This window comes from Apis mellifera, linkage group LG6 (genome assembly GCF_003254395.2).
Source record: "Apis mellifera strain DH4 linkage group LG6, Amel_HAv3.1, whole genome shotgun sequence".
NCBI classification, from domain to species: domain Eukaryota; kingdom Metazoa; phylum Arthropoda; class Insecta; order Hymenoptera; family Apidae; genus Apis; species Apis mellifera.
In genome coordinates this window covers 12,210,975-12,238,094 of record NC_037643.1, presented here as the reverse complement: position 1 = coordinate 12,238,094, position 27,120 = coordinate 12,210,975, and the positions used below count along the sequence as shown (strand labels likewise).

The 27,120-nt window shown below is 22.6% G+C and overlaps 2 protein-coding genes across 2 annotated transcripts; one reads left to right on the top strand and one right to left on the bottom strand.

The window, feature by feature from the left end:
* Positions 1-9,051: 9,051 nt before the first annotated feature.
* On the bottom strand, positions 9,052-12,342 carry LOC724610 (notchless protein homolog 1). The gene is made up of 7 exons (XM_026441283.1): positions 11,936-12,342; positions 11,623-11,862; positions 11,255-11,508; positions 10,910-11,147; positions 10,580-10,801; positions 9,996-10,299; positions 9,052-9,765 (listed from the first exon to the last, which is right to left on the bottom strand). The coding sequence occupies exons 1-6, from the start codon at positions 12,306-12,308 to the stop codon at positions 10,160-10,162; spliced, it is 1,467 nt and encodes a 488-aa protein (XP_026297068.1). The 5' UTR covers positions 12,309-12,342; the 3' UTR covers positions 9,052-9,765; positions 9,996-10,159.
* Positions 12,343-13,099: 757 nt separating this feature from the next.
* On the top strand, positions 13,100-26,918 carry LOC100577846 (uncharacterized protein PFB0765w). The gene is made up of 39 exons (XM_026441264.1): positions 13,100-13,476; positions 14,004-14,186; positions 14,270-14,466; positions 14,633-14,648; positions 15,032-15,111; positions 15,196-15,379; positions 17,013-17,048; positions 17,132-17,254; positions 17,885-18,007; positions 18,095-18,145; positions 18,324-18,458; positions 18,547-18,642; positions 18,728-18,850; positions 18,942-19,067; positions 19,152-19,247; positions 19,377-19,511; positions 19,623-19,706; positions 19,815-19,907; positions 19,999-20,157; positions 20,231-20,326; positions 20,470-20,538; positions 20,619-20,708; positions 20,842-20,985; positions 21,070-21,165; positions 21,730-21,792; positions 21,927-22,013; positions 22,725-22,838; positions 22,964-23,107; positions 23,364-23,411; positions 23,494-23,591; positions 23,662-24,154; positions 24,259-24,504; positions 24,605-24,685; positions 24,878-25,015; positions 25,130-25,318; positions 25,404-25,550; positions 25,632-25,879; positions 25,960-26,140; positions 26,629-26,918. The coding sequence occupies exons 1-39, from the start codon at positions 13,270-13,272 to the stop codon at positions 26,824-26,826; spliced, it is 5,217 nt and encodes a 1,738-aa protein (XP_026297049.1). The 5' UTR covers positions 13,100-13,269; the 3' UTR covers positions 26,827-26,918.
* Positions 26,919-27,120: the final 202 nt, after the last annotated feature.

The following is a 27,120-nucleotide window of genomic DNA, read 5'->3' as shown; positions in this document are numbered from 1 at the left end:
TTCTTCACCTTGTGTACTAATAAAATTCTCTACACTTGTCGTCTATTTGTGACTTAAAGTTTAAAAATAATAATAGCTCTTATACGTAAGTAGCAACTACGCAATAACAATGAAAATTATATATTTCATATAAACATCTTTCAACTTATATATAGATAAATAACTTCCCTTTAAACTTTGTCTTTATCGATGGATCAAAATTTACGTAATAAAAATAAATAAACAACGGCTATGAAATATTTTTGAGAATAATATCCTTGATAAACTTCTAAAAAAAAATTACTTCAGTTTCAAACGCGTACAATTTTCTTTTTTTCATTATACTTTGATTTTTCACATTCTAACCTAACCTAAAAAGATCGTAAAAGAACAATGTTTCGTATTATATACATTAACACCTTACAAAAGCATTATAACTCGATCTTCCTTTCACGATACAATCCCATTCCTGTTTTATCAAAATGAAAAAACAGAGAAGAGAAGAACGATCACTTTTTTTCGCGCACGCATCACACGCTAGTTTTCCCCGTAGCGAAACGAAATTTAAGTGCGTTCTCGCATGTTTATTCGTCGTTATACGGTTACGCCGCGGGAATAATTGCTCGAAGTGTAATTTTTAGAAACGGTGGCACCGCTGGCAATAGATATCTAGCCCGTATAAATTGAAACGGCGGCATGCCGCGGCCGGCAACGACGAGGAAAAATTTTAATTTCGTTTCTGCGAGCGGAGAATTATTCTCTCCCCTGTGTACATATATTTGCCTAGGTGGCGCGCGTGTATGCGAGCCCTGCTCGTCTGCGGGCGCCATGATCGCGCGGACCAACTGTAAATTACGATCAGGTTTCAACTTGGTTAGACATCCAAGAGAGGTAAGATGGCCGCGGTATACACGGAGATTCGAAAGATCTATCTAGCTTAATGAGAAGTGAAACACGACACTTACCAGTAATGAAATCAATGTTCGTAAGTACTTAATAAAAATCATACGATTCATTTAACAAACGTAAATTGATTCTCTCAAAGGTATTTTGCCAGTAATTGCCAATTTTGTTTTTATATTTACGCGAACAATATCGTGAATTTACATTCGTATTTATATTTTATAGGTTATGTATATTATAGTTTTCTCTATAATATACATAAAAATATACTAGTAATATACATAAAAGTAAGTTTTATCTACTCTAAAAGTAGATAAAATAAATATTAATTAGAATCGTTATATAATTATTCTAATAAGTTTATAAATTAATAGAATACTCACTTACTTTTTTAATTAATTTTATATTTCGTCCCGACATAAAAGTATAAACACAAAATATAAAATTCCTTGACTAATACATAATTTCAAGAGTTTAGCATCGACATACGTAACCATCATTAAAAAAAAAAAAAGAAAAAAATAAAAAGATCGAAAAGAAACGAAAACTAATTCCACACCATCCGTAATACATAACTACACGGTCGAAAATTCGTTCGGCACTGTCCAAAGAGGGAACCGATATCCCTCTATTTCCATTTTTGCTCGATACAACTAGCATTATCCTATTTGCATGGTGGAACGCGGCGAGCATAAAACGGGCCGAATTCGGGGGAAAATCGAGCAACTTGTCGCCAATTTCCAACAACCGATAATTGTCTTCGAAGTCGAACCTTCTCGCCCCTCGTACACTCGACTATCGATTATCTCTATATATATATATATACACACACGCGTCCCGCCAATTCGATCCCCTTCCATTTTCGAATTACGATTATCATCGTAAACGTGCAGATGGCGCGACATACACCGGTATATGGAAGATTACAAGATTTCGCTTGCACGGCCAGTCGCGAGGACCAGTAGTCCCTCTTTTATTTCCATCGTAGCTTCTAACGAGATATTGATACAGTCGGATAGGCCGACTGTAACTTTCTACTTCTCTCTCTCCCTCTCTCTCTCTTTTTCTATTTCTCTAGTATAGACTCGTCCGCAGTGAGTCGTCGTTACGCGGCGGGATGGGCTCGATAAATCCACGTTAGTATGTGCGGAGGGTTGCCTGTGTGTAACCACCCTTCTTGTTCTCGAGCATCGTCCATAACATCGTTCCAGAGTTCCACGACGCCGGCGGACGACTCGAAAATTTATTATCGAGTTGCGGAGGGGAAAAAGGTGAACACACAGACACACGTAGACGAATCTCGGCCCGGTGTGTCCTCGACTCTCGAGTCGAATTCCTTTTTCCGGTACGGGACGAGCGGCGACTTCTGATCACGCGTTACCGACCGAGCCGATCGATTTAAAGGGAACGAAGCGATTTTCCACGTCCGCGATAAAACTTGTCGTCCAAGGAATTATCGTATTGTGAATTAATGATGGACACGTTTTGTTCGATATACAAATAAGAAGAGAATACATTTTGGTGTATAAAATAATTATTTAAGCTACGATATTGAAAATTTTTAATATAATGACGAATATATGTCTTTTCAAAATGCGATTATTTAGAAATTATTTTTTATAATATAAATATTTCGAGAAGAATGTATAATGATATTTAATAGAATGTGTCGAATGATTTGGAGCAGAAAATGTTAAAAGGGATGAAAATAAGAAGCTTGTCTGAAAATAACGTGTTACAAAATGAGTTGCAAGAAGGATCGATATTAATGCAACATTGCTGTATACACGATACGCGCATATTCATCTTTGATCTTAACCAATCGAGCGATATGGAAATAATACGTTATTTCAAATTAAAAAGTCGTATTTATTGTATCGCAATTATTTGTATCCCGTTTGTTTTATAATCCTGAATGAAAATGAATTTGACAGAAATTGAAATTTTGTTTGTAAATGTTTAATTTATTATCGGTTTAAATTTGACGATATTTTTCGTAAATTAATCTCGTTAATTCAGAGTAATACAATATTTATTTTTGTTCTACGTAACAAGCGTTTATCTTAGCCTTACGCTATTTTTATCATAAAATAATTCGATATTTTATTATATTTGAATTTAACAAACTTCTTTAATATGTCACATAAATTTCGAATCCTACAAACATTTATTTTCTCAACTCAATTATTTGTGGAGTTCAAATCGGAATGTAAAATAAATCTTATATTGGATTTACATTGAAAATAATCCCATCTCTAATTTCGCGTATCAAATCACATCGTTCTTGGAAATTTATCATTTACCAAAAAAAAAAATCTCTTTTTTTTCCATCGTTATCAGATCATATCAAACGCGCTTAATTTTTTTCCTCGACGCCACATCGAGGCAAGCAGAAGCCATATTCGTATAATAATTCCAGGTTTGAGAGTTCACCACTGGTGAAGAGAATTATTTTTCTCACACAAGGAAGTCACGATAATAGCACGTGCAACGAGAGCCTTGAAATTTTTAACATAACAATAACATAATGATATCTCGAAAACAGGGTTCAACTTCATTGTCTTTTCGTTGACACGCGAGCATTAATTAAACGAGCTTATGTCGATGTATTTCAAAAAGAAAGAGAGAGGGAAAAATAAGAGGAATCATAGGATAGAAAAATAAAAAAAAAGAGGAAAAAAAATCCCTAACGAGTACACGTTTTTACGACTGGTACGCGTAAGAATATAATAAATATCTCCCTGAAAATGCGTTCATATATACGGTGAACAAATAAAATTGTCCATAAAACCTCGCCGTGCCGTCTCAATGCGTACCTGGGAAAATTTCCTTCTTATGCGGTGCACGCAACCGAGCCTTTCGCAAAGCCAACTTGTATATGACGTCGCTTAAATGTACCGTCGCGCGGGGCCATCCATCTTAGGATCGGCGATTTTCGCGTGTAAAATGTGGGAAACGGTTTCGTCTCGAGAAATAATTCTGTGGAAAGTGTTGAAACGAGATCGATGGGGTGCAGACAATGGGGGATCGAAACGCGGGAATATAGAGAGAGCGGAAGGATGTGAACGCAAATAGCGTCGAAGGAAATCAAACATGGCCGATGCGCGTAATGGCGTGACGTGACAAACGAGAGAGAGAGGGAGAGAGAGAGAGAGAGGGGCGAAGGAACTACATACGGGAAATTTACATATCGTTATTTACGCGGACCTTATTCACACACGATTAGAGCGCACTTTGAGGTGTGCTCGGTATACGGCGGAGAAGTATAACGATTTTCGTGAGAATCGATTTATGCACAAAATAAAGGATTTTACGTACGTAAGTATTTGTTTCCCTTTAAATCCGTACTTATTGCACGTTGTAGACCATTTGCGTGGTCAAATGGATTTATGATAATTTTGAAAGTTCGAGGATAATAAGGAAAAAGCTATAAATTCTCGCGGATTCATTGGTTTAATTGAATAACGACAAAGGGGAGGAAGTGCTGCCTCCTAAAGGAGCGGAAGTTGCAAATCAAAGTATGAAACTTTATGGATAAAAGTGAAATATTTTTTTTTTTTATGAAATATCTAATACGCGTTTTAATTTGTTCAAAAAGATTGAATTGATCGATCGAAAATATCGTTGTTTTTATAAATTTTTAAGATCATTTACGATCGTCGACGATATAAAAATGTAAAATTATAATACTAAAATTTTATATTCATTTTTTACAATATCAATTTTTTTATTGTCAATAGATCATAAAATTAATAAATTATTAATATAATAATGAAAATCTTAACATTTAATTATTATGATATATTAAAATATTCATTGGAATCTACAGGTAATTGTTTCTTAATCGATATGCGCGTGACCTTCTATACCGAGTTATGATTATAGAGAAAATGAGAAAAGGTAAAGTTAATTTCGTTCCGATTGTCGTACCGTTCAGATGTGTCGAAACTACGCGCATTTAATTTTAATATTATATAATATTAATATAATTTAAAAATTGTGTACGAATTTTATAATTAATTACATTTTTTATTCGCGAGTGTCATAAAAAAAATACGTGTGTTATTTGTAACTGTCGGTATATTTCATCTATTATCGACAGATGGAAAAAGTTTACTTATTAGTATATTACCTACGAACAGTAAGTTGCAGTACTTTTTAATATAGGTGATTGGTTTATTTTTTAAATAAAATAAATAAATCAATAACTATAAAACTTGAATTAAATTTTAAGAATATGAAAAATAAATTTTAAACATTTATTCGCTAATAATATTAATTCTAAATTAATATTTAACTATTATAAATATTATTATTCTACAAAAAAGTATTGCAAAATATTATTATTCAATTTTTAAACTTTTAAACTATAATATAAATACAATAGAAAAATTATTTTATTCATTCTACCAATAAAGATTGTGTATCATTATATTTTTTATTAGTCTAATAAATTATAAAATAAATTAACAATAAAAATCTAAAAATTGGTAAATTATTTTTATTATAAATTTATTTTATGATCATTTCTTGTTTAAGATAGAATGTTTTAGAATGTTTTATTAGCACAAGTATAAGTTAAAAATTAATAAAACAATAAATCTAATTATTATTTTAATTTAATTTGTAAAAATATATATTATATATATATATTTACTATTATAATAAATAATAAAACATAATAATTAACAATAAATATCCGAAAAAATATTAAATTATTGACCACTTATTCCCAAAAATTAATTTAGAAGCAATCGGCAAAGTACGTATACGTTCGCCAAATTTCGACAACGATCGTCTCTATAAATACAAGGAAAGTCGCGGCGAACGAACAGTGTTTCACTTAAGCTTGACATGTAGACATATATAATAGATAGTTCGAAATTATAATATTTTAATTAAATTTTGTTAACTATAGAGAATAATTTTTTATTCTTAAAATATGTATTCTATTAATTAATATTTAATACTATTGTACATATAATATATTGTTTATTCATTTTATTTTTTAATTAATATTTATTTTCTTCTGCAATTATTTTTTCATTTATATATTCATTTATTTATTTTTTTATTTATTTATATACTTATTTGTTCATATATTTATACTTTTATTTTTTAATTTTTTTTATTCATTTATACTTTTACTTATACATTTATTTCTTTTTATTTATATTTTTATTTTTACATTTATTTATTTATTTATTCCTTCAGTTACATATTTATTTATTTATTAATTATTTATTTATTTTTTTATTTAGTTATAGACTTATTTGTTCATTTATTTTTTTATTTGTTCATTCATTTCTTCATTTAGTTTTTAATTTTTTTATTCATTTTTCTTTTTATTTATTTATATATTTTATATATTTCATTATATATATTTTTAATATTTTTAATTTTTATTTTTTAATTTTTATTCATTTATTAATTTATATTATAATTTATTTATTTATTTATTTAAACATTTTCTTATCTTTTTATTTATTTATTTATTCTTTTATTATTCATATATTTTTTTTATTTATAGATTTATTTATTCATTCTTTTATAATATAACATAAATAACTTTTAATAATTTATTTATATTATATTCTTTATCTTATGTGGGTCTCGATGCGTAGTCACCTCCTCGTCGGTGAGACCCGGTAATTGGCATCGCTTTCCAAATTTTTTTTTTTCAATTTAAAAAATATTATTACAAATATTTCACTAGAAAATTTTCAAAATATTTTAATATAAGATATCATTAATAATTTTCGGAAAGCGATGGCAAGCCAAGAACTACGCACATCTGCAATCCAGTCTAAACACTTGCACGATTCCGTTCAATTATTTATATATTTTCCTTATCAATCATATATTATTATCATATACTATTATCAATCATATAGACTGGATTGCAGATATTAATAAAATAAGATATTAATAAATTACATCATTTAGATTAAATTTTAAGCGCAATTTTCATATCAAGATACACTCTCTAGCTTAAAGCGAAAAATAAATATTCTCAACTTTTTTACTCCCTCGCTTATATTCTCTCTTTCATTATTTTTCTTTTCGAGTTTCTTATAGTTATTCGATTCGTTTCTTACCTTCTCCCTCAATTCATTATATACTTACTTTTTAGTTTAGTTTATCATTTCTTCGTCATTTATCGTCAACTCATCGTCAACCATATGTCACGCAACGGTGAAAGAAGTCGTTGGACGATTGCTCTGCTTCCGGTGATCAATCGAGGGTCTGCGCTCCGATTGATTGATGCCTACTCGATCCGAGTTTGGTCTCGCGATCGAACGTCGTTTCCGGTTCCGATAATCAGGAATTTATTCCTTATTTCTTGTACATTTGTCAGAATATACATTCCTTTGTCAGATCTCTATCGTAATGACCACGACTTGCAAGTATCATTCGTTCATCGATCTTGTAAGTTTTTTTTTTTTTTTTTCTATTAGATGTGAGTCGTGATGCAAGGGCAATAGTGATTTGGTAATTTCTTCTTTTCTTTTTTTTTTTTTTTTTTTTTTTTTCATCGATCATGTATCTCAATTTTTTCTTCGATAATCATTCGACTCGCTATTTTCCTCTCAAGTATTTGTATTTTGAGGTTTTTTTTTTCTTTTCATTATTTTTTAAATTAAATTTTACATAATCAACATTTTAAAATATTCGCTTTAAGTTTGACGAGAATATTCTTGATACGGATATTGCAAATAAATTGTAGATTTAGTATTAAGATTTAGATTAAGATTTAGTTTAAAATCTTATCGATGGACAACGATGGACAATGATGGACGACGTGGGACGACGTGGGACGACGTGGGACGACGTGGATAAGAATGGACAACGATGGACGATGTGGGACAATGATGGACAACGATAGATTATGTGGGACAACATAGAACAACGATAGACAACGATGGAGGACGATAGACGACGTGGGACGATGTGGGACAACGTAGGATGACGTGGAATAACAATAGACAACCATAGATGATGTGAGACAAGAATGGACGACGTGGGACGACGTGGGACGACGTAGAACAACGATAGACAACGATGGACGATATAGGACAATGATGGATGATGTGGGACAACGATGGACAACGATGGATAACGATGGATAACGATAGACAATGTGGAACATGAGAATTTTTTTAGATTTTAATTTTTTATTATAATTTATTGAATTCGATATAAGTGATGACGTGCGATTATTGTAATGATTTATTACACTTTATTGTAATAATTTTTATATCAAATAATTTTTATATCTTTTTTTATGTTTCAGATTTTTCTTGTTTTACTTTAGGGGCGTATTTTTCATATTTGTGAATCATAGATTTAAAATTTAATATTACCATTTAGATTAAGTTAGAATTAAATTCATCATCATTGTTGAACGATATAGAATTAAATGAATAACTTTTGTAAAGATCATTGTAAATATAATTGTATATTAAATATGGACATTAAATAATTATTTTATTTGATGTACTTTTAATTAATACCTTTTTTCAGATTTTTCAGGTTTTTTTTATATTTTTATATGATATTTCTTTTTTGCATGTTTTATACGATTTTAATTTTATTATTTAATTATTTATTATCATTAATCCATATTCTATGTTTTATATTTTTAATTTATTGAAATTAATCACTAATTTTAATATCTTTTTTTTTTAGTTTTAGATGGGTCTCGATGCATAATCACCTTCCCTGGTAATTGGTATCAATTTTTTTAAATTACTCTTTGTAAAATATTCAATATTTCTTTTGAAAATTTTCCAAAGATTAATTTTTTGAAAAATCGATATCAAGTTAAGAACTACGCACTACCTGCAGTCCAATCTAGACTTATGTCAAATTCCTTTTGGATATTTTAATTGTCTAGACTGGACTATTAGGTATCATTTTATCTCCCCATCCAAAATGGGGAGATAAAATCTCTCCACATCGTGGGATATCATGGAATGCATGCGATTTAGTTTTAAGTTTTAATTGTAACATAAGATAGATAATTTAAATTAAAATTATTGTGAACATATTCCACCATAGTAAAGATACGTTTTCTAATTTAAAACAAACTATATAATAATAGACATTTTCAATCTTTTCACTCTCTCGTGTCTCGAATAGAGTCAAAATCTTTTTTTTTTTTTTTACTTTCGTATTTTCTATCATCTTTTCAAGTTCTCATTTTTATAGATAGATGGAAGCATCGGTGAATTCCTGGTCTTTGTGGCGTTAGCTTCAAATCTCATTCGAGTCATTACCATGCGATAATTTCAAGGATCGTCGAGCTACTGCTCTACTTCCGGTGGCCAATCGAGGATCCACGCTCTGATTGGTGGCTTTTGGTGATTGATCAGAGTTAGATTTTGCGGTTGAATTCGATTGTTCTCGACTAAATTGACTCCGATGATCGTAGATTTAGTATCTCTAGTAGATTTAGTTCTTTCCTGTATCGTAAATCGTTCTTGTGCCAGATCGTTGTCGTAATCCTCGATTGACTAGTGAGTATCATCTGTCCGGCGATACTTATAAGTTCATTGATTTGAATCGTGATGAAATCACGACATGAATTTTCGTTTTCTTTATTGTTTCTTTCTTTCTCATATTTTTTCGTTTCTTCTTCGTCTTTTATTTATTGTCTTTCTTTTCGAATTCTCTTTTGTTCTAATAGTTGGAAATATTAATTGAAAATATAAAAAATTGAATGATTAGCTGTTTTTTTTTTTAGTTTTCTTATTTTGTTTTAAGTGAAACGAGCGTATGTTTGATACTGCTGTTATGTTAGATTTTAGTTGTGATATTAAGATCTAGATTAAATTAGTTAAGAACCTCATCGTTGAACGACGTTGAACAACATTGGACGATCTAGAACATAATTGAACCGTATAATGTATTTGTTATTTTATATTTCGTTATAACATTTAAATTTTTTTTCTATATTCTATTGTTTCTTAATTTATTTAATATTTGTATTAAATTTCTTTTCTAAATTTTAGGTTTCTTTAATTTATATGTATTGAATTGCATTCAATTATAGATCATGTTATTAAATTTTTTGTTATATTTTTTATAGATAAGTTTTAACGCATAATCACCTCCTCGTGATGAGATCTGGTAATTAAATAAATTAATCTTTGAAAAATTCTCAAATATATTTCGTTTGAATATTTTCCTTCGAATAAATATTTTGTTTGTGAAAATTTCATTTGTTAATTGCATAAAATTTAAAAATTATTAAAAAAAAATTTATACACATTGTTTAATTTTGCCAAAGTCGTAAAATCTTATCCTTTCCACCGGATACGACACGGCATCCATCTGGAGACCAATCAACTGCATAAATTTCGTCTGCATGACCAGGTAAATCTTGACAAAGTTTTTTCGTTTTTAAACTCCATACTATAACAAGAATAAAAAATAATTTTTATAAAACTAATTAAATTTTAATTAAATTATGTAAGGATTATATTTATACTATTATTAATCTATTTTTTCTAATTTAGAGATTTATCAAAAATATAATATAATAAATAATAATAATATTTTAAATTTATCAAATTTTTTATCAAAATATTTATTTGTATCATCTAATTATTTTTTATAGAATAAAATAAAGATATATTGATATATATATATTAAAATAATATAAAAATATTTTTTTTATTTTATTTTTATTTACCTTTTAAAGTAGAATCTGCACTGCCACTAACAAGTAAACGAGAATCTGCACTCCATGAGATTGAATATACAGCTTGTACATGGCCTCTTAATGAAGTTATATATTTTCCTGTATTTGATTCCCATAATTTTATTGATTTATCAAATGAAGCAGATGCAATTATACGACCATTTGGTGAGAATTTTACATCATTAATCAATTGCTGATGTCCCGTCATCCTTGCTAAAAATTTAGAGAAAAAAATATTTATATTTTTATTTTATGAAAATACTTATATCTACTTATATATATAACATATTTTATATATATACATGTTATAATGAATAATACCAATGAATTTTTTTTCCTTTTCTGGTCTCCATAGATATAATGTAAAATCATCAGAACCAGAAACAAGTATTTCTTCACCCACAGATTCGTAACATTTTTTTGCATATTCTACACGAGTTTCAGTTTCATTTTGCTCTGTTCCAAAATGAAAAGGACCAGTTCTGAGTACATAATCGACATTTAATGTTAAAGTATTCACCCAATGTGCATGACCTTCTAAAGTTCTACATAAAATTCCCTATATGTATTCAATTAATTTAATTAAATACATGAATACTTTATAATAAAATTTAATATATTTGTTATTTTTTATTTAATATATTTTTTCTATGTATTGTAACTTACATCTTCAGCTCTCCACACTTTTATAGTTCTATCTTGTGAAGCAGAATAAATAAGACCATTTCCACCCCATTTAACACATGTCACACTTTTTGTATGACCAGAGAGAATACGAACTGTTTGTGAACGTATTGTGTCCCATATTCTTAAATCACAATCTTTTGAAGCACTAACTAAATATTGGCATTCAGAATTTTTGTGATATGGTTCCCAACATAGAGAAGTAATCCACATTTTGTGACCTAACATAGCTTTTCCTAAAAATGCATAAGATCAAATATAAATTATATTATTTTAAAAAATTAGTTTATTTTTTTATTAGTTTATTTTTCATTTTTTTATAAATCAAAGTAAATTTTTTCAATAGTTACCTATCTGTTTTCCTGTTTTTGGATTCCATAATAATACGGTACCATTTTTACATGCAGATGCTAATTTAGTTCCACATGGAGACCATGATATACATAATACCCAATGTTTATGTCCTTCACATGTATAATATGGAGTTTGTGTATATATATCCCAAAATCTAACTGTTGTATCTCCAGAACCACTAGCTAAACATGTTCCATTAGGTGAAAAAGCAACTGATATTACTGCCTCTTTATGTCCTATTTCAATAAATGTTTGTTTTTATTTAATATAATATATATAAAATTTTATAATTCTATATAAAATATAAACCTTCTAAAGATCCAGTGCATCGTGTAATTGCTTTCACTTTAAAAATTGCTTGTGGTTGATATATAACTTCAATTATATCCTCACTAACGCTAAAATTTTCTTTGATATTATTTTCCAAACTATCTGTGATCTCAATATTATTTACATAAAAAGCAAAAGGTATAGGTTCTTCATTTTGTAAAAGTGTATTACAAATTGCTTGTAATTTATCAACTGTAATATTTATAGGTAAATCTAATAAACCACCAGGTAATATTTCACCCTTATCTGATTTAAAACGTGATAAAATTCGTTTAACTTTTATTGTTTCTGTTGAAGAATTTTCATTATTTTGTTTATTTTCATTTTCCTCTTCAAATTTTCTTTTATTCATGTTTAATTAAATAATTATTATTTAGATATTTCTTAAAACGATATAACGGTATAAGAATTTATATAAATTAAATTTGCATTAATAAAATCGTATTAATTTTAACATTATTTATATTAAAAAATAAAAAAATTTTTTTTAAATTCATATAAAAATAATTAATTATTTATTATTATTTACATAAAGAAATGTTATACACGTGATCAGAAAAAAATTCACAAACAAAACTTAAAAGTTATGATTTTGATTATAATATGTGATTCTAACCTATTTATATTTATAAATGAAATAAAAATTGGTCAAATTTTCAATAAAAATTTGAATTTAATTCAATCGTTGAAAAAATTTTTAATGCATTTAAAATATTTTAAAATTATTATTTAAAATATTTTAATTGTCAATATTTTTTTTTAATATATTTTATTAAATAATTATAATGTATTTATTTAATATTTATGTTTTATCTAATATTTTTTAATAAATATTTATTAATAAGAATTTATTCTTGCATTTCTTTTGTTTTTATAAAAGAAAATACAATTTATATAATATAATATAATATATAAAAATATACTTTATATAATAAAAATATCAATAATCAAATCAAAAATATAATAAATAAAAAATTATATAAAATTTATTTATAATTATCATTCTTTGATATTGATAATTTTAGAAATATATAATTTCAATTTAATTAAAAATTATTTTTTTAAAGCCGCTCTTTCATGTAAATATTTGTATATCTAATTTTTTTATAGGATTAAAAAAAACAGAGTTAGTAGCCTCTCACTTATCTACTATTCATAGATGTAAAAATACATTGACAACTATAATGATAAAATGGCGAGTTAATATGTGTTGATGGTTATTTTAAGATTATTTATAATCTGAGTGTAGGAAGATTTTTAATTTAACAAATTAATAATTCATACATGTTATCTGGTTTTTACATTTATATGCCATGAATTCATTTGATTCGATTGAATTTACTCAATGTGTTTCTAAACTTCCCGATGAAGATCGCAATTGTACTGCTATTGATGAAACTACCGGGGAATTTTGCGGTGAAACTGAGACTTTAAAAATTATCGATGAATTTCAAAAATTATATGAAACACGTATTGAAAATGTTGATCGCGAATTTGAAAATAAATTTGATCAAGTTTGTGTAAGTTTTTTTTAATATAAAATTAATTTAATGTATTGTCATTCTATTTGTATAATTTAATTATTATTTATTTAAATTTAAAAAAATTAATATATATATATATATATATTTAAAATAAATATAATTATATACTTTTAACATTGAGTAATTTAAATATAAATTTTTCGAAGTTTTTTTTGTATATTTTTTAACAATTTCAAATTCAACTTAATTAATAAATGATAAGTTACATTATTTATTAATAACAACAATTAAAGTTGTCAAACTATATATTACAACATAAAATGTTTATATTTACCTATTGTAAAAATTTTATTTTTTTTAACATATATTAAAAATATTAAGAATTTTGAAATTAATATTAAAAATATTAAGAAATTTGTAATTTTATAGAAAATTTTCAATTATAAAAAATATATTTTATATATTATAATATTTAATGAAAGAAATAAATAAATTAATTGTTAATATGGAAGAATATGTGTTTGTTTATATTTTAATTTTTATTAATATTTAATAATTTATAGATGAAATTAGAAATTTCAAAAGAATGGATTAAAAATTTAAAAGAACAAAACATTATGCTAGTACAAGTAGTAGAGGATTTAGAACAAGCTGCTTGTAACAGAGTTAAATTATTAGAAGAAAAATTGAAACATTCATCAATGTTAGTTTCTGGAAATATGAAAAAGTCAACGAATACAGAAAAAGTATGATATTTAAAATCTTTTTTCTCAAATTATTAAAATAGTATAATCCAAATTTATAATATAAGACATAATTGTTATTATAGACTATAAGTACACTTTTAAATCGTGTAAGTAATTTAGAAAAAGATGAGGAATGTATGCAACAAAAAATTGAATTTCTTCAAAGTGATATTAGAGGATTATTAGAATTAATACGGCGTGCTGCACAAGAAAATCATTGGACTTTAGATGATATAAAATTCTTTGAAATTCACCCTAGTGATATACCTGTTCCTACTAAGTAAGTTCTCTTAATCAAATATCTTTCATATTATATGTATATTTTTTATATTATTAATAATGACTTACTTATTATTAATAATTATTTTTAATGTTTCTAAATTTATATGAATTTGAAAAATTTTGCTTATTAAAATTAAGTAACAGTTTCTTTTATACTTTTGCAGTTGTACCTGTGATCAGGTAAATATAAACATAGATGGTGATAAGAAATTCAAACTTAGAATACAAATTAGTCATGACTTCATGAATAAATCAAATTATCCATTAGACAGAAGTATTTGCATGATACATCCTTCCTATTCAACAACTCTTTAATTAAGCTTTTATTTTTTGCTATATATGTACATATATATTTTATATTTTTATTTTATATTTTAATTTCCTACACTCCTTTTATTAAATCCTTTGTTACATATACTATACAATTTTTATGCAAAATAAATGGTGGGTATGTAACATAATTATGTATAAATTGTCGTTTTTATTATATTTGAATTTTCTATAATATATATTAATGATAATATATTAATTTTTTGAAATTAATTTTCTGATTTTAAAATTAGGAAGATATAAATCACAAAAAAGTACAATCTTTAAAATTGCAAATAAAAAATTTTGAAGAAAATGAAAAAAAAATGATTGTGTAAGTAAAAATAAAAAACGAATTTAAATATTGAGAATTTGATATCATATATAATTGTAAATAATAAATTTTTTATTTTTCTAGACACCAAAAAGAATTAGAGGATAAATTAATTGATCTTAATACAAAATTACAAATAAAGGAAGATACCATTAAAACATATGCTTTTCAGTTTCAAAATCTTAGTGATAATCTTAGAAGACGTGTTAAATTTACAGATCAAATTGCATGCAGTACATTTGTAGAAAATAATCAAGAAACTTTTGATGTAAGTTAATATCTTTTAAGTAAAATAATTAATATAGATTGAAATTTAGAATATCTATCCATATATGCATGTGTGCATAATTCTAATAAAATAAAATAATTAAATATTAAATATATATTAAATAATAAATAATAAGGCAATCATGTTGAAATATTTTCAAATATATGAGATTTTCTAAATTGATAATGATAAATTATTTTTTAAATTTTTATTGCCATCCAGATTATGTTAATGGCTGATATTGTGGAAAATCTATTGCTTGAAAAAGATGTAGAAATAAAAATTTTGCACGAACGTTTACGCGACGCGAAATCTAATTTGGCAATAACAGTTCGCGATAGCGATATAAATTTGAATAATTTAAAGATTCAGTTGAGTGAAAAGTACAAGACAGTTCAAGACATAGAACAACAGATGGCTAATCTTCAAAAAGTTTGTGTTAAAACTTTTTGCTTGCATGTGTATTTTATTTCAAAATAACAATTTAGTTATAATTTTATTTGTATTAACTATCAGGAATCAGTAGAGAAGCAAAGTGTTTTAACAGCTGAAGTGATGGAAAAAAATGAAATAGTAACTTCTCTTCAAAAAGAAATGACTATATTGCAAGAGCAATGTCATTATGCAAATATGCAAATTCATTTTAAAGAGGGCATCATTAAAAAAATGCGAAAAGAACTAAGACGAATAGCTAAGGTATAAATTATAAATCGTGCATTTGTACATGAATAATAATGATACTTTTTATTTTCAGTGTCTATATTCTAATTTCTTTTCTTCTACTCATAATTGTTATAACAAAATTACTATTGATAATCAAGAGATGGAATTTTTTTGTAAATTATGTGAAAAAATTATTGTATCAAAAATGATGCAAACATCTGCAAAACATAAAAATAATTCTATTTTACAAACTTATATTGAAAATATTTTGGATTGTAATAAATTAACAAAAAATATACCTACAATGAAAACAAAAGAAAATAATTTAGCAAATAAAACAATAGATTATTGTGCGAACACTGAGTTTAGTAAAATTAATATGTATACAAAATTTCATAATATTGATAAAAAAATTTTGAAATACAGCAAAAAATTGCCACCCTTTAATATATGTAAACAATCTTTGGACAACAAAAATGTTTTTATTTCTGAAAATTAAAATATATTGTATGTACATATATACTAATCAATTGATATAATAATGAAAATATTAAGTTCTTATATTGATATTAAATATATATATAACTTATAAATTTAAAATCTTCAATATTATATTTCAATATGATTGCCATTTATATAAAAATATAATATATATATTTCATTCATTTTTTTTAAACGTACATATTGAAATCAGTACTTTATTCATATATTTATTATTTAATATATTTTTTGTTTATATTTCAAAATAAAATTTCAGGAAAATCATAATATATAGATTGATTATGTTGATATAAAAAACTTCATATAAACTTTTCAAGAGGTTGGTAAAATTATATATATAATAATTTTGTTTCTTTTTTCTTACATCTAAAAAAAAAAATAATAAAAATAATATTTCTAAATTTCAAATATAATTAATAATTTAAAAAATTTAAATTTAATTTAAATCTAAAATTTTATTTTTCCTTAGGATATTAAAAATCCAAGGAATTCTATAAATCAACAGGTAATATAGATATTGTAAATTTCAATATTTAATAATTTATAATTGCTATTATTATATGTTATTATATAGATTATAATTTTTAGAATCAAATTGTATCATATTTGAATAAAGTAAAATCATTGATGGAACAAGAAAAGGAAGATCTTTCTAAGTTAAAAGTAGAACTGGAAAGAACTGTAGAAAAATTATGCTGTGAGAAAGATGAAGTTGGTAACTTTAAATATAATTAATATTTTAATTAAATTTCAAAATTATATATTTGTACAAATTTCTATGAAATATTCAGTTAAAAAATTTTGAATAAAATGGTGTATAATTTTTTAATTCAGCAATTAGAAAAACAGTTTATTCAAATGCTTGATATGCATTTATGTCATGTAAAGTATGCATACATTGAACTGTTTTTAATTTGGAATCTTATTGATAAACATTTTTCAATTATTTGTACTATCGATATCGTAAAAAAATTGTAAAATATAATTAAATTTAATAGAATTTCAGAATTTATAGAAACAGAAACAATTCTTGTCAATTAATTCTAATGATAAATTTATTTTCCAATTGTAACAAAATATAAAATAAAAATTGTATATTATTAGTTTGATAATTGTGTTGACAGTGATATTCTCTGAAAAATGTTTATTAATATTAATTTTAAAGTAATTATTTTAATAAATAATATTTATAAATTTATTGCAAAATTAATTTTTTATAACAATAATATATAATTCTTTTTAACAATAATATTAAAAATTTTATATAATTATTACATTATTAAAAAATTATATATATATATATATATATATATACATATTTTGATATTTTTAATTGAACAGGAATATAAAATTAATAATGAATCTAATATGAATAACATAAAATATAAATTAGCTAAAAATATTGAATATGTAAACAAAATATACTCAAAAAAGGATGAATTAATTGGAATAATTAATTCTTTAGTATGTATAATTTTTTATTTATTTATTTATTAAATAATTATATATAAATATTAATTATTTATAAAATTTTATTTTATATTGCTATAGCTTCAAATAGAAAATGATGATCTTTTTCATACAGAAAATTTAAATTTATTAGTAAGTATTAGCTAATATTTAAATTTTATTTTACTTTAAAAAATAATATATTTTAAGAAAAATAAATTTTTATTTAAATGTAAATCAAATAATTAAAATATAAATTTTATATAATATTTTATAATATAATATTAGTATATAATATTTTATAAAGTAATAAATTAATTATATATTTTAGCCAAATACAGATATTAATCAATTTAAGTTAATGGATATATTTAGAGAATGTGCTGTTGAAGCACAAATTACTATGGAAGATATCAAAGATGAAATAAATATGATTGTTTCTTCCTTTAAATGTAGACATCAAAAGGTAAATTATATATTAATATATATATAATTTTATTTTTTATATATAATTTTAATTTTTATTACATATCAATAATAAAATATTTTTATAGTATATTGATTTAAATAAAGAAGTTTTGAATGTACAAAATCAATTAATAAAATGTCGAGAAAAAATAGCAAATGTGATTAATAAATTACAATTACAAGTAAGAATTATTAAATATAATTATATTTAATATTATTATTTATTATATCATTTTATAATTAATACATATTTTCTCTTTATCATAGGAAGAAGAAAGAGTAAGACATAATGATAGAATTATTTCAGGAGAGAATAAATTGAAAGATATAAAAAATGAAATAAATATTACTCAATCTCAATTAAGTCATGTCAATGAAATGCAATCTAATGTAGGATTCATTATTTTTATTAATTATTTTTTTTAATTTTATTTTTTTAATTAAAAAACATGATAATTTTATATTTTCCACAAAATTTTAGGAAAATATGTCATATTATGTAGAAGACATATCTAACTGTACAAATATATCTAATTATGACTTGTTATGTTCAATAATTGAAGAAATAGAACAAACATCATCTAGTTTGCAAATATTTCAAGTTCAAGTAATTTTTATTTTTTATTATTTAAATGGCGTTAATATCAAATAAATAATATTTAAATAATAAATAATATTTAAATTATTTCAGGGGTGTTGTATAGTAAAAGATCTTGAGAAGTTGAAGAATCAATTTTGTGAAGTAGATTTATCCACAAAAAAATTACATGACAAAATAGATGAAACAGTTAGTGTAGTAATTGTTATACATATGATTAATTACTATTTATTAATATTTCACTTCTATTCATTAGCTAGTAAATAAATAATTATTTATTTCCATATCATTACTTAATTTATGTTTTATTATTTGTAGTTAACAGAACATGATATAGTAGAAATAACACTATCACAAAAAGAACAAAAATTACAAAAATTAGAAGAAGAGGTTGATACAATTCATTTAAAAGTACAAGATGTATTAGAAACATTTTTTTCTTCAAAAGAACATGTATGTATTTATTTATATTATTTATATTAAATTTTATTAAATTTTATTTAATCTTTAATACTATAATATAGATATATTTTTTAATATAAATATGTATTTTTTTTATTTTAGATTTTACATGAAGTGTTGCAAACTAAACAAAGTGTGAACAAATTAAAAAAAGAATATGATGATTTAAAATATAAACTATCACAAGTAAGAAATTTATATGTATATATATATATATATATATATTATATATTATATTATTTAAATTACATATATTATAAATCAATTTTTTTGTTTATAATAACTGTTTCACAGAAATCACTTAATTCAGAATGTGATAAAAAAACATGTTTATGGAAATATAGAGTAACTGATTTACAAGATCAAGTTAAAATATTACAACACGAGGTATTTAATACTTAGATTTTGAATATTTAATGTTTATTGTTTATTAATTTATTAGCTTTTATATTTATTATATTTATTTGTCCCTTTATAGGCCAAATGCAATGAAGAAGCAAATAATTTTTTAAGAAATAATATTCAATCATTAGAAGAAGAGCTTCATATAATACATGGAAAAGCAGACAATTATAGACGATCTCATTCTATAAACAATATGAAATTAAAAAAAAAAATTATAGAATTAGAAAATACTGTAAATATTATTTACATGCAATATTTATTTAATTTTATTAAATAAAATTATTTATACATATCTATAATTTTAGCTTAAATTTCAAAAAGAAATTGAATGTACTCTTAGACGTGAATTGAACGATATCGAAATTGAATTAAAAAAATCTAAGGAATTATTAAATTCTTCTGTAAGTTTATTTTTTATGAATCATTTTTTTTTTTTTTTTAATATAATATAATATAATATTAATAATAGAAATTTAGAATTATAAAATATATACGAAAATTAATATAAATTATATTTTTTATATTCTCTATGTTTAAATAAAAGCACAATGAATATAATATGGAAGAAACTTTGTTGCAATGTAGCTGTTATCAATTTAGACATGATACAATGGTAAATATTATTGAAATAATTTATATAAAATAAATATAATTACATTAAATTAAAATTAATAAATTTATTTATTTTTATAGACTGCACATCAGTTATTTAAAAAATTAAAAAATAGCATAAAATGTACAAAAATTGGTCTTCAAGAACTTAAAACAGAACTTAAAAAATTGGTTTGTATAAATTTCTTATTTTTATTTAATTTTACGTTTATAATGAATGTATAGAATTTTAAATAAAAATTACATATTATAATATAAATGCATGAATTATAAATATTATTTATTTTAAAATAATATCTTACAGATTTGTGAAGATTCTAATTGTTGTTCCTCTGCAAGATCATTAATGAATTTATTGGAAATATTACAAAAACATGAAAGTGAATTGGACAATTGCTTTCAAGAAATTGAAGAACTCAAAAATGCATTATATTCCAAAGATAAACTTGTAAGTATTATTGAACTTTGAACAAAATGAAATTGAAATATGAATAAAAATATTAATAATATATAATCACAACTATATTTATAGATAGAAAATATGAAGGAAATTATTGGTATTCAAAAAGATTCCATTGTAATGACACAAACTGAATTGAAAGAACTTCACCAAAAATATCAGGAAAAGGTATGTTAATATTAAGTCTTATATTTCAAAAAGGAATTATTTTATAAGTATTTAATATTAATAATTCATTATATAAAATATTTAAAATTATAAAAAAACTTCTTCATAACAAAAGAAATTAAAAATTTCATTTTTTTAATTTATAAGATAAATTGCTCAATTTTTCAATGTTCAAATAATAAGAAATAATAAGAAAACTATATATGTCCAACGATTGCAATTCTCATATTTCAAAAATAAATCTAGATCTAATAATATAAAATATTAATAAAAACACGGATCTTTTTTATTATGAAAAATTAACAATTTTATTATTGTATAATTATATTATTTATCCCAAGAAATTTAAAATTAGAATTTAGAAGAAAAGATTACAACATTAACATAATGTTATTTATTTAATTCTTAAATTATATAATTTGTTAAAATATTTATTACTTCAATAATCTTTTTAAATTGTTTCATCAAAAATGTGATTATTAATTTAAAATTATCAAGAATAATCAAAGGTATGTCAGTCAAATATAATAATTTTAATATATCATATAATGTACATATTTTTAGATCGATAATCAAAATCAAATAATTTCTCAATATGAGAAGGAAAAGAAAGATTTATCAAAACAGGTTTGTATTAATTTTATATCAATAAAAATTATATAAGAAACTTTTTTTTTTTATTTTTATACATGAAATGTTATTTATTTCTATCAAATAATAAAAATATAATAAAAATAATAATATATATATTTGTTCTTTAGAATGAACTTCAAATTCAAACTATTGGTCACTTACAAAATGCTGTAGTGGAAGCTAAAAAATGTATAGATCAAATGGGAAATAGAACAGTGAGTGATATGAGTGAACAGTGGTCTGCAATTCCGTCTGTAACATTCAGTCAAAGGAATGTGCATGATGTTTAAACGTTAATTTATAATAATTAAATATGTGCAATTAACTTATATATATTATTAATATAAAATAATTATTTACTATATAAAATAATTGATTTTTTTTTAATTTTTTTACACTATTTTATATCACTGTTTAGAATCGCAATAATTATATATTATTTAAAATATTTAAAATTCTATAAATTTATATAAATATGCAATATTTAAAATTTAAAATTTATTTAAGTAGTATGAAAAATTGTATAGATGTTTAATATTTATTAATATTTAAAATTTTATTTTTATAAATATTGTTAACAATTAAAATTGTTAAAAATATCTATTAAGAAAATCTATTTTATCGTTTTAAGATAAAAATAAATATATTTCTTTAAACAAAAAATCATCTTTAAACAATAAATTTTATTATCATTTATTATTATAATAAATAACTTAACAAATAACATGCATGTATTTGTTCTATTTTAATAAAATATCAATAGTTGTAAATTAACTAAATTAATAATATTTTAAATTATAATTTCTTTTAATTTCAAACACATAATATAAAAATTAATTGTGATAAAATTTTATACATAAAAACAATGTTTGTATAAGTGGTGTTATCCTTATTACATAAATATTATTTTTAAGTATTATTTCTAGAAAAAAAATCGAACTACCTATTATTTGCAGTCTGAAGGAAAAATTGAAACTATTCGCTTATTGATGATATATGTAGAAGAAATTCAAAATCAATATAATGAATGTTTTGCAGAGGTATTATAAATCTTTTCTTTATAATTAATTTGATGGACATTCTAATATAAATGATATTATAAATGATATCTTTATAAAATTTTTATTATTATATTTATAATAATAATATAATTCAATTTATATAGGCAGCTAAACAGGACAAATTGTTAGAGCTTCAACGAAATGCAATTCAAGATCTTCAACAAAAAATTATTTCCATGGAATACAATAATTTCTTAGCTATTAATTTTATTCATATTACATATTATTTCATTTTAAAAATAATACAGGTAGAGAAATATAAAATATTGTAATAAATAATGTGATGAAATATTTGATTTATTTGTTTTGATAATAAAAAATATTTATTTTCATCAAAGTTTTATTATATTTAGTATATAGAGTTAAAATTTATATTAGTTATTAAAATAAAAATAATTATTGTTAAATATCATAAATATAGTATAAAATATTAAAAATTAATTTTAAAAATTAAAATTAAAAATATTTTTTTTTTACTAATATTAATAATTGGATATTTTCTAGGAACAATTGGAAATTCGTGTAAATGATATTCAATCTTTGAAAAATGAGGTATAACAATCATTATAAAAAAAAAATATACATATTTTTTTTACTATCTATTATCACACAAAGTATATTATTTTCATTTCAGATAGATACTCTGATACAATCAAAATGCTATTTGGAGAATAAGTATTTAAATACAAAAAAACTATGGCAAGAAGCAGAAGAAAAATTACAAGAATTAAGGTATTTTAATATAAAATTTTATTCATAAAAATATATAAAATATTTTAAAAATTATTATTAATTGATTTAGAAAACAAACATTAAAAACTGAATATAAAATAAAGATTGGAGAAGATAAAGAATGTCAATACAAAATAGAAGTTAAAGATAAAAGCTGTATTACTCAAAATATATTTGATTGTGAAAATATAACATATGATAATAGGAAACAATGTACAAATTATTCATATGAACATGATTTACAAACAGAAATTGAAATTTTAATTAGAGAAAATGAAGATATGAAAAAACAACTACAAAAATATAAATTAGATTTTGACATAATTGACAAGGAATTGAAAACAGAAAGAGAAAACGATATTTATATTCAACAAATTTCATTTGAATTACAGAAATTAAGAGATACAGAGTGTTGTTTACAATATGAAAATGAACAACTTAAATCTGACTTAAAAAAACAAACAAAGAATACAGAAGATTTATTGGAAAAGTTACAGTCTACTCAAGAAAGTAGCACAAAATTTGAAAAATTATTAAAAAAATTAGAAGAGAAACAAATACAGGTTTTTTTATTTTATTATATTCTAATAAAATAATTAAATAATTTTTGAAATTATAATTAATTAAATAATAATTTATAAAAATGTTTTTATTTCATTATATTTAGATTAATGATTTATGTAGTCAAATTTCGAATAATGAAATTGTCATAAAAAAACAAACAGAAATTATTGAAGAATTTGAAAAAAAACTAGATGTAAAGAACCAACAAATCAAAGCATATTTATCTGAATTAAATGAAGCAGAAGAAGAAATGTCAACTTTACATGAAAGAATACAATCTCTAAAAACTATGTTAAAAGAAAAATCAGATAATATGGCTAAACTTCAAGCAGATTATGAAGTGATAAAAGTATGTTTTAATATTTTAGATGATTTATTATAAAATAAATTATAGTTTTTATTATATTGTTGTAAAAATATAATATTAAAAATGTTATAAATAATTACAGAATGATAATTCTATATTAAAAATGGAGAATAGCAACTTTGAAGATAAAACTAAAGAAGATATTTGCCAATTAAAAATCATGGTAGATATTTTAAAATATCTTAATATACATACATACATCCTCTCTATATGTATATATGTACATAATTATGCATACTTATATATATCTAATATTAATATTATCTATATCTATATTAATAATTATTATTATAATTTCAAAATTATACATTTTTTAAAATAATAGCTATATTATCGTTTTTTTTTTTTTTTTCAGTTAAAAGATCTTCAAATGCAATTATGCTTTACTGAAAATAACTATTGTAGAGTTACAGAAGACTTTAATAAAGCACAAGAACAATTAATCATAATGACAAAACGAGAAGCTGATTTACAAGAATGTTTAACAAATATGGTATGGTTATTATTTTTAAATCTTTTATTTAACATTATTTATTTATTTTAAATATTTAATTTATATAATTTAATAATAAGAATATTTTTTTATCTTTTTATTTAATTATTTTAGGAAAGAGACTATTGTTTAAAATTATCAAGTATAGAGAAAGAAAAAGTTATGCTTGGAAATTGTTTAGATAAGCTCAGAGATGAATTAGAAGAAATTCAAACAAGCTATTCATCAAAAAGTACTGAACATTGCAATCTACAAGATATTTGCAAATCTTATGTAGAACAATTACATATTTTACAACAACAGGTGAAATTAATTTAATGTTTTTATTTTTTTTTTAAGTTTTTATTTTTTAAATAATATTAATTTCAAATGTTTTTTATATTTTTAGATTGAAGAAGAAAGAGAAAAATTTAAACAAATAGAAGAATCAAATCGCTGTATAATACAGCAATTACAAGAATACAAAGAACAAAATAATGATCTTGTTAAGGAAAAATCTATAATAGAACAAAATAATTGTGAAATTATTTCAGAGGTAAATATTGAATTATTTTTAAAACAAAATATTTTAATATATAATTTCAATAAAAATTATTTATAAATTTTTGAATTTTAGTTACGAGAAACGCATAAATCTTTATTGGAATTAAAAAGAGAATGTCAACTGAAAAATAAGTCTTTGGCTTGTATATCAGCAGAATTAACAGAAACAGCAATGAGTAGATCAGAACTTTGTAATCAATCGCAATATGTTGTTTCTTGTATACGTATTTGGATGGAAGAACAACGAGAATATGTAAACAAACTTAGTGCAAAATTAAAATCTCAACAACAGGAATTAGTACAAGTTGGATTTGAGAAAAAGTATGTATTTTCAGAATAAATATTTTTAAAGTTTTATAAGTTTATAGTTACTAAAAAATTGTGAATAAAACAATTTACAGAGTATTAATAGATGAAACAAAGCGGTTAAGACATATCAATCATGTATTAATGCAAAGATTAAAAAGAGTATATCGATATAGTAATAAGAATGTTAGAAATGTTTGTGTAGGATGTCAAATATTACCAAGAAATATTGATACACGTTTTCCTGTAAACTCCAAATATTTATCATCACAAAAGGTAATTACATTAAAAAAAATATGATCTTTTATTTTTCTTTTTTATTATATTTTTATTATATTACATTTAATATTCAATATTTTGATTTATTTATATTTGAAAAACAACTAAAACTATTAAGAATAATTCGATTTTTAATTTTGAATATTTTATAATTCATATTGTTGAAGATTTTATAATTCATGATATAATTTAAAAAAACAATACTTACATGTATATATATTCAATTTTAGCTTAAAAAAATATTAAATATTAATAAATATTAATTCCTATTAATTTATTTATATTTATTTTCTAAAACTATTTATATTAATATTTAATCATTCATTTAATTATTATACTAAAAATTCAGTTATTAAAATATTTTTTTAAATATTTAATAAAATTATATTTTGATTTATAGTTGGATTTATATATATATATTATGAATTATAAGTTCTTTTTATATATTTTTCATTATCTCTAATTAAAATATTTTTTTTATTTAGAAATTAAATTTCATGAAGGCAACACGACGTATTTCAGTATGCAATAATGGTTGGTTGTTTCCTAAAATGAAATATTTAGTAAATGAATTACAAAAAAATAATATAGAATGTAGTGAAAACTGTTTTAACAGGATGAATACAGATGTAAGATTAGAAGAAAATCATGATTGCGGTTATCAATCATCTACGAGTAAATGATATGTAGAATTGCTATTATGTCTATTAAAATGAAAAAGAATTGTATTTTGTAATACACATACAAATGATTAAATTATTAATTTATCAGACTATTTTATACTATTTTCTATACAATAGAATTTCTTTTTATTCATCAATTTGAATCAATTCAAAATGTAAATATACATTGAGTAAAAAATACAATTATTAAATGTTTTTTTTTTAATTTTTCATAATTAAATTTTTTGAAGCATTTAATTTTATAGTAAAATGATAATTTGTATGACAAAGAATATGGAGTAATACAAGATTTTT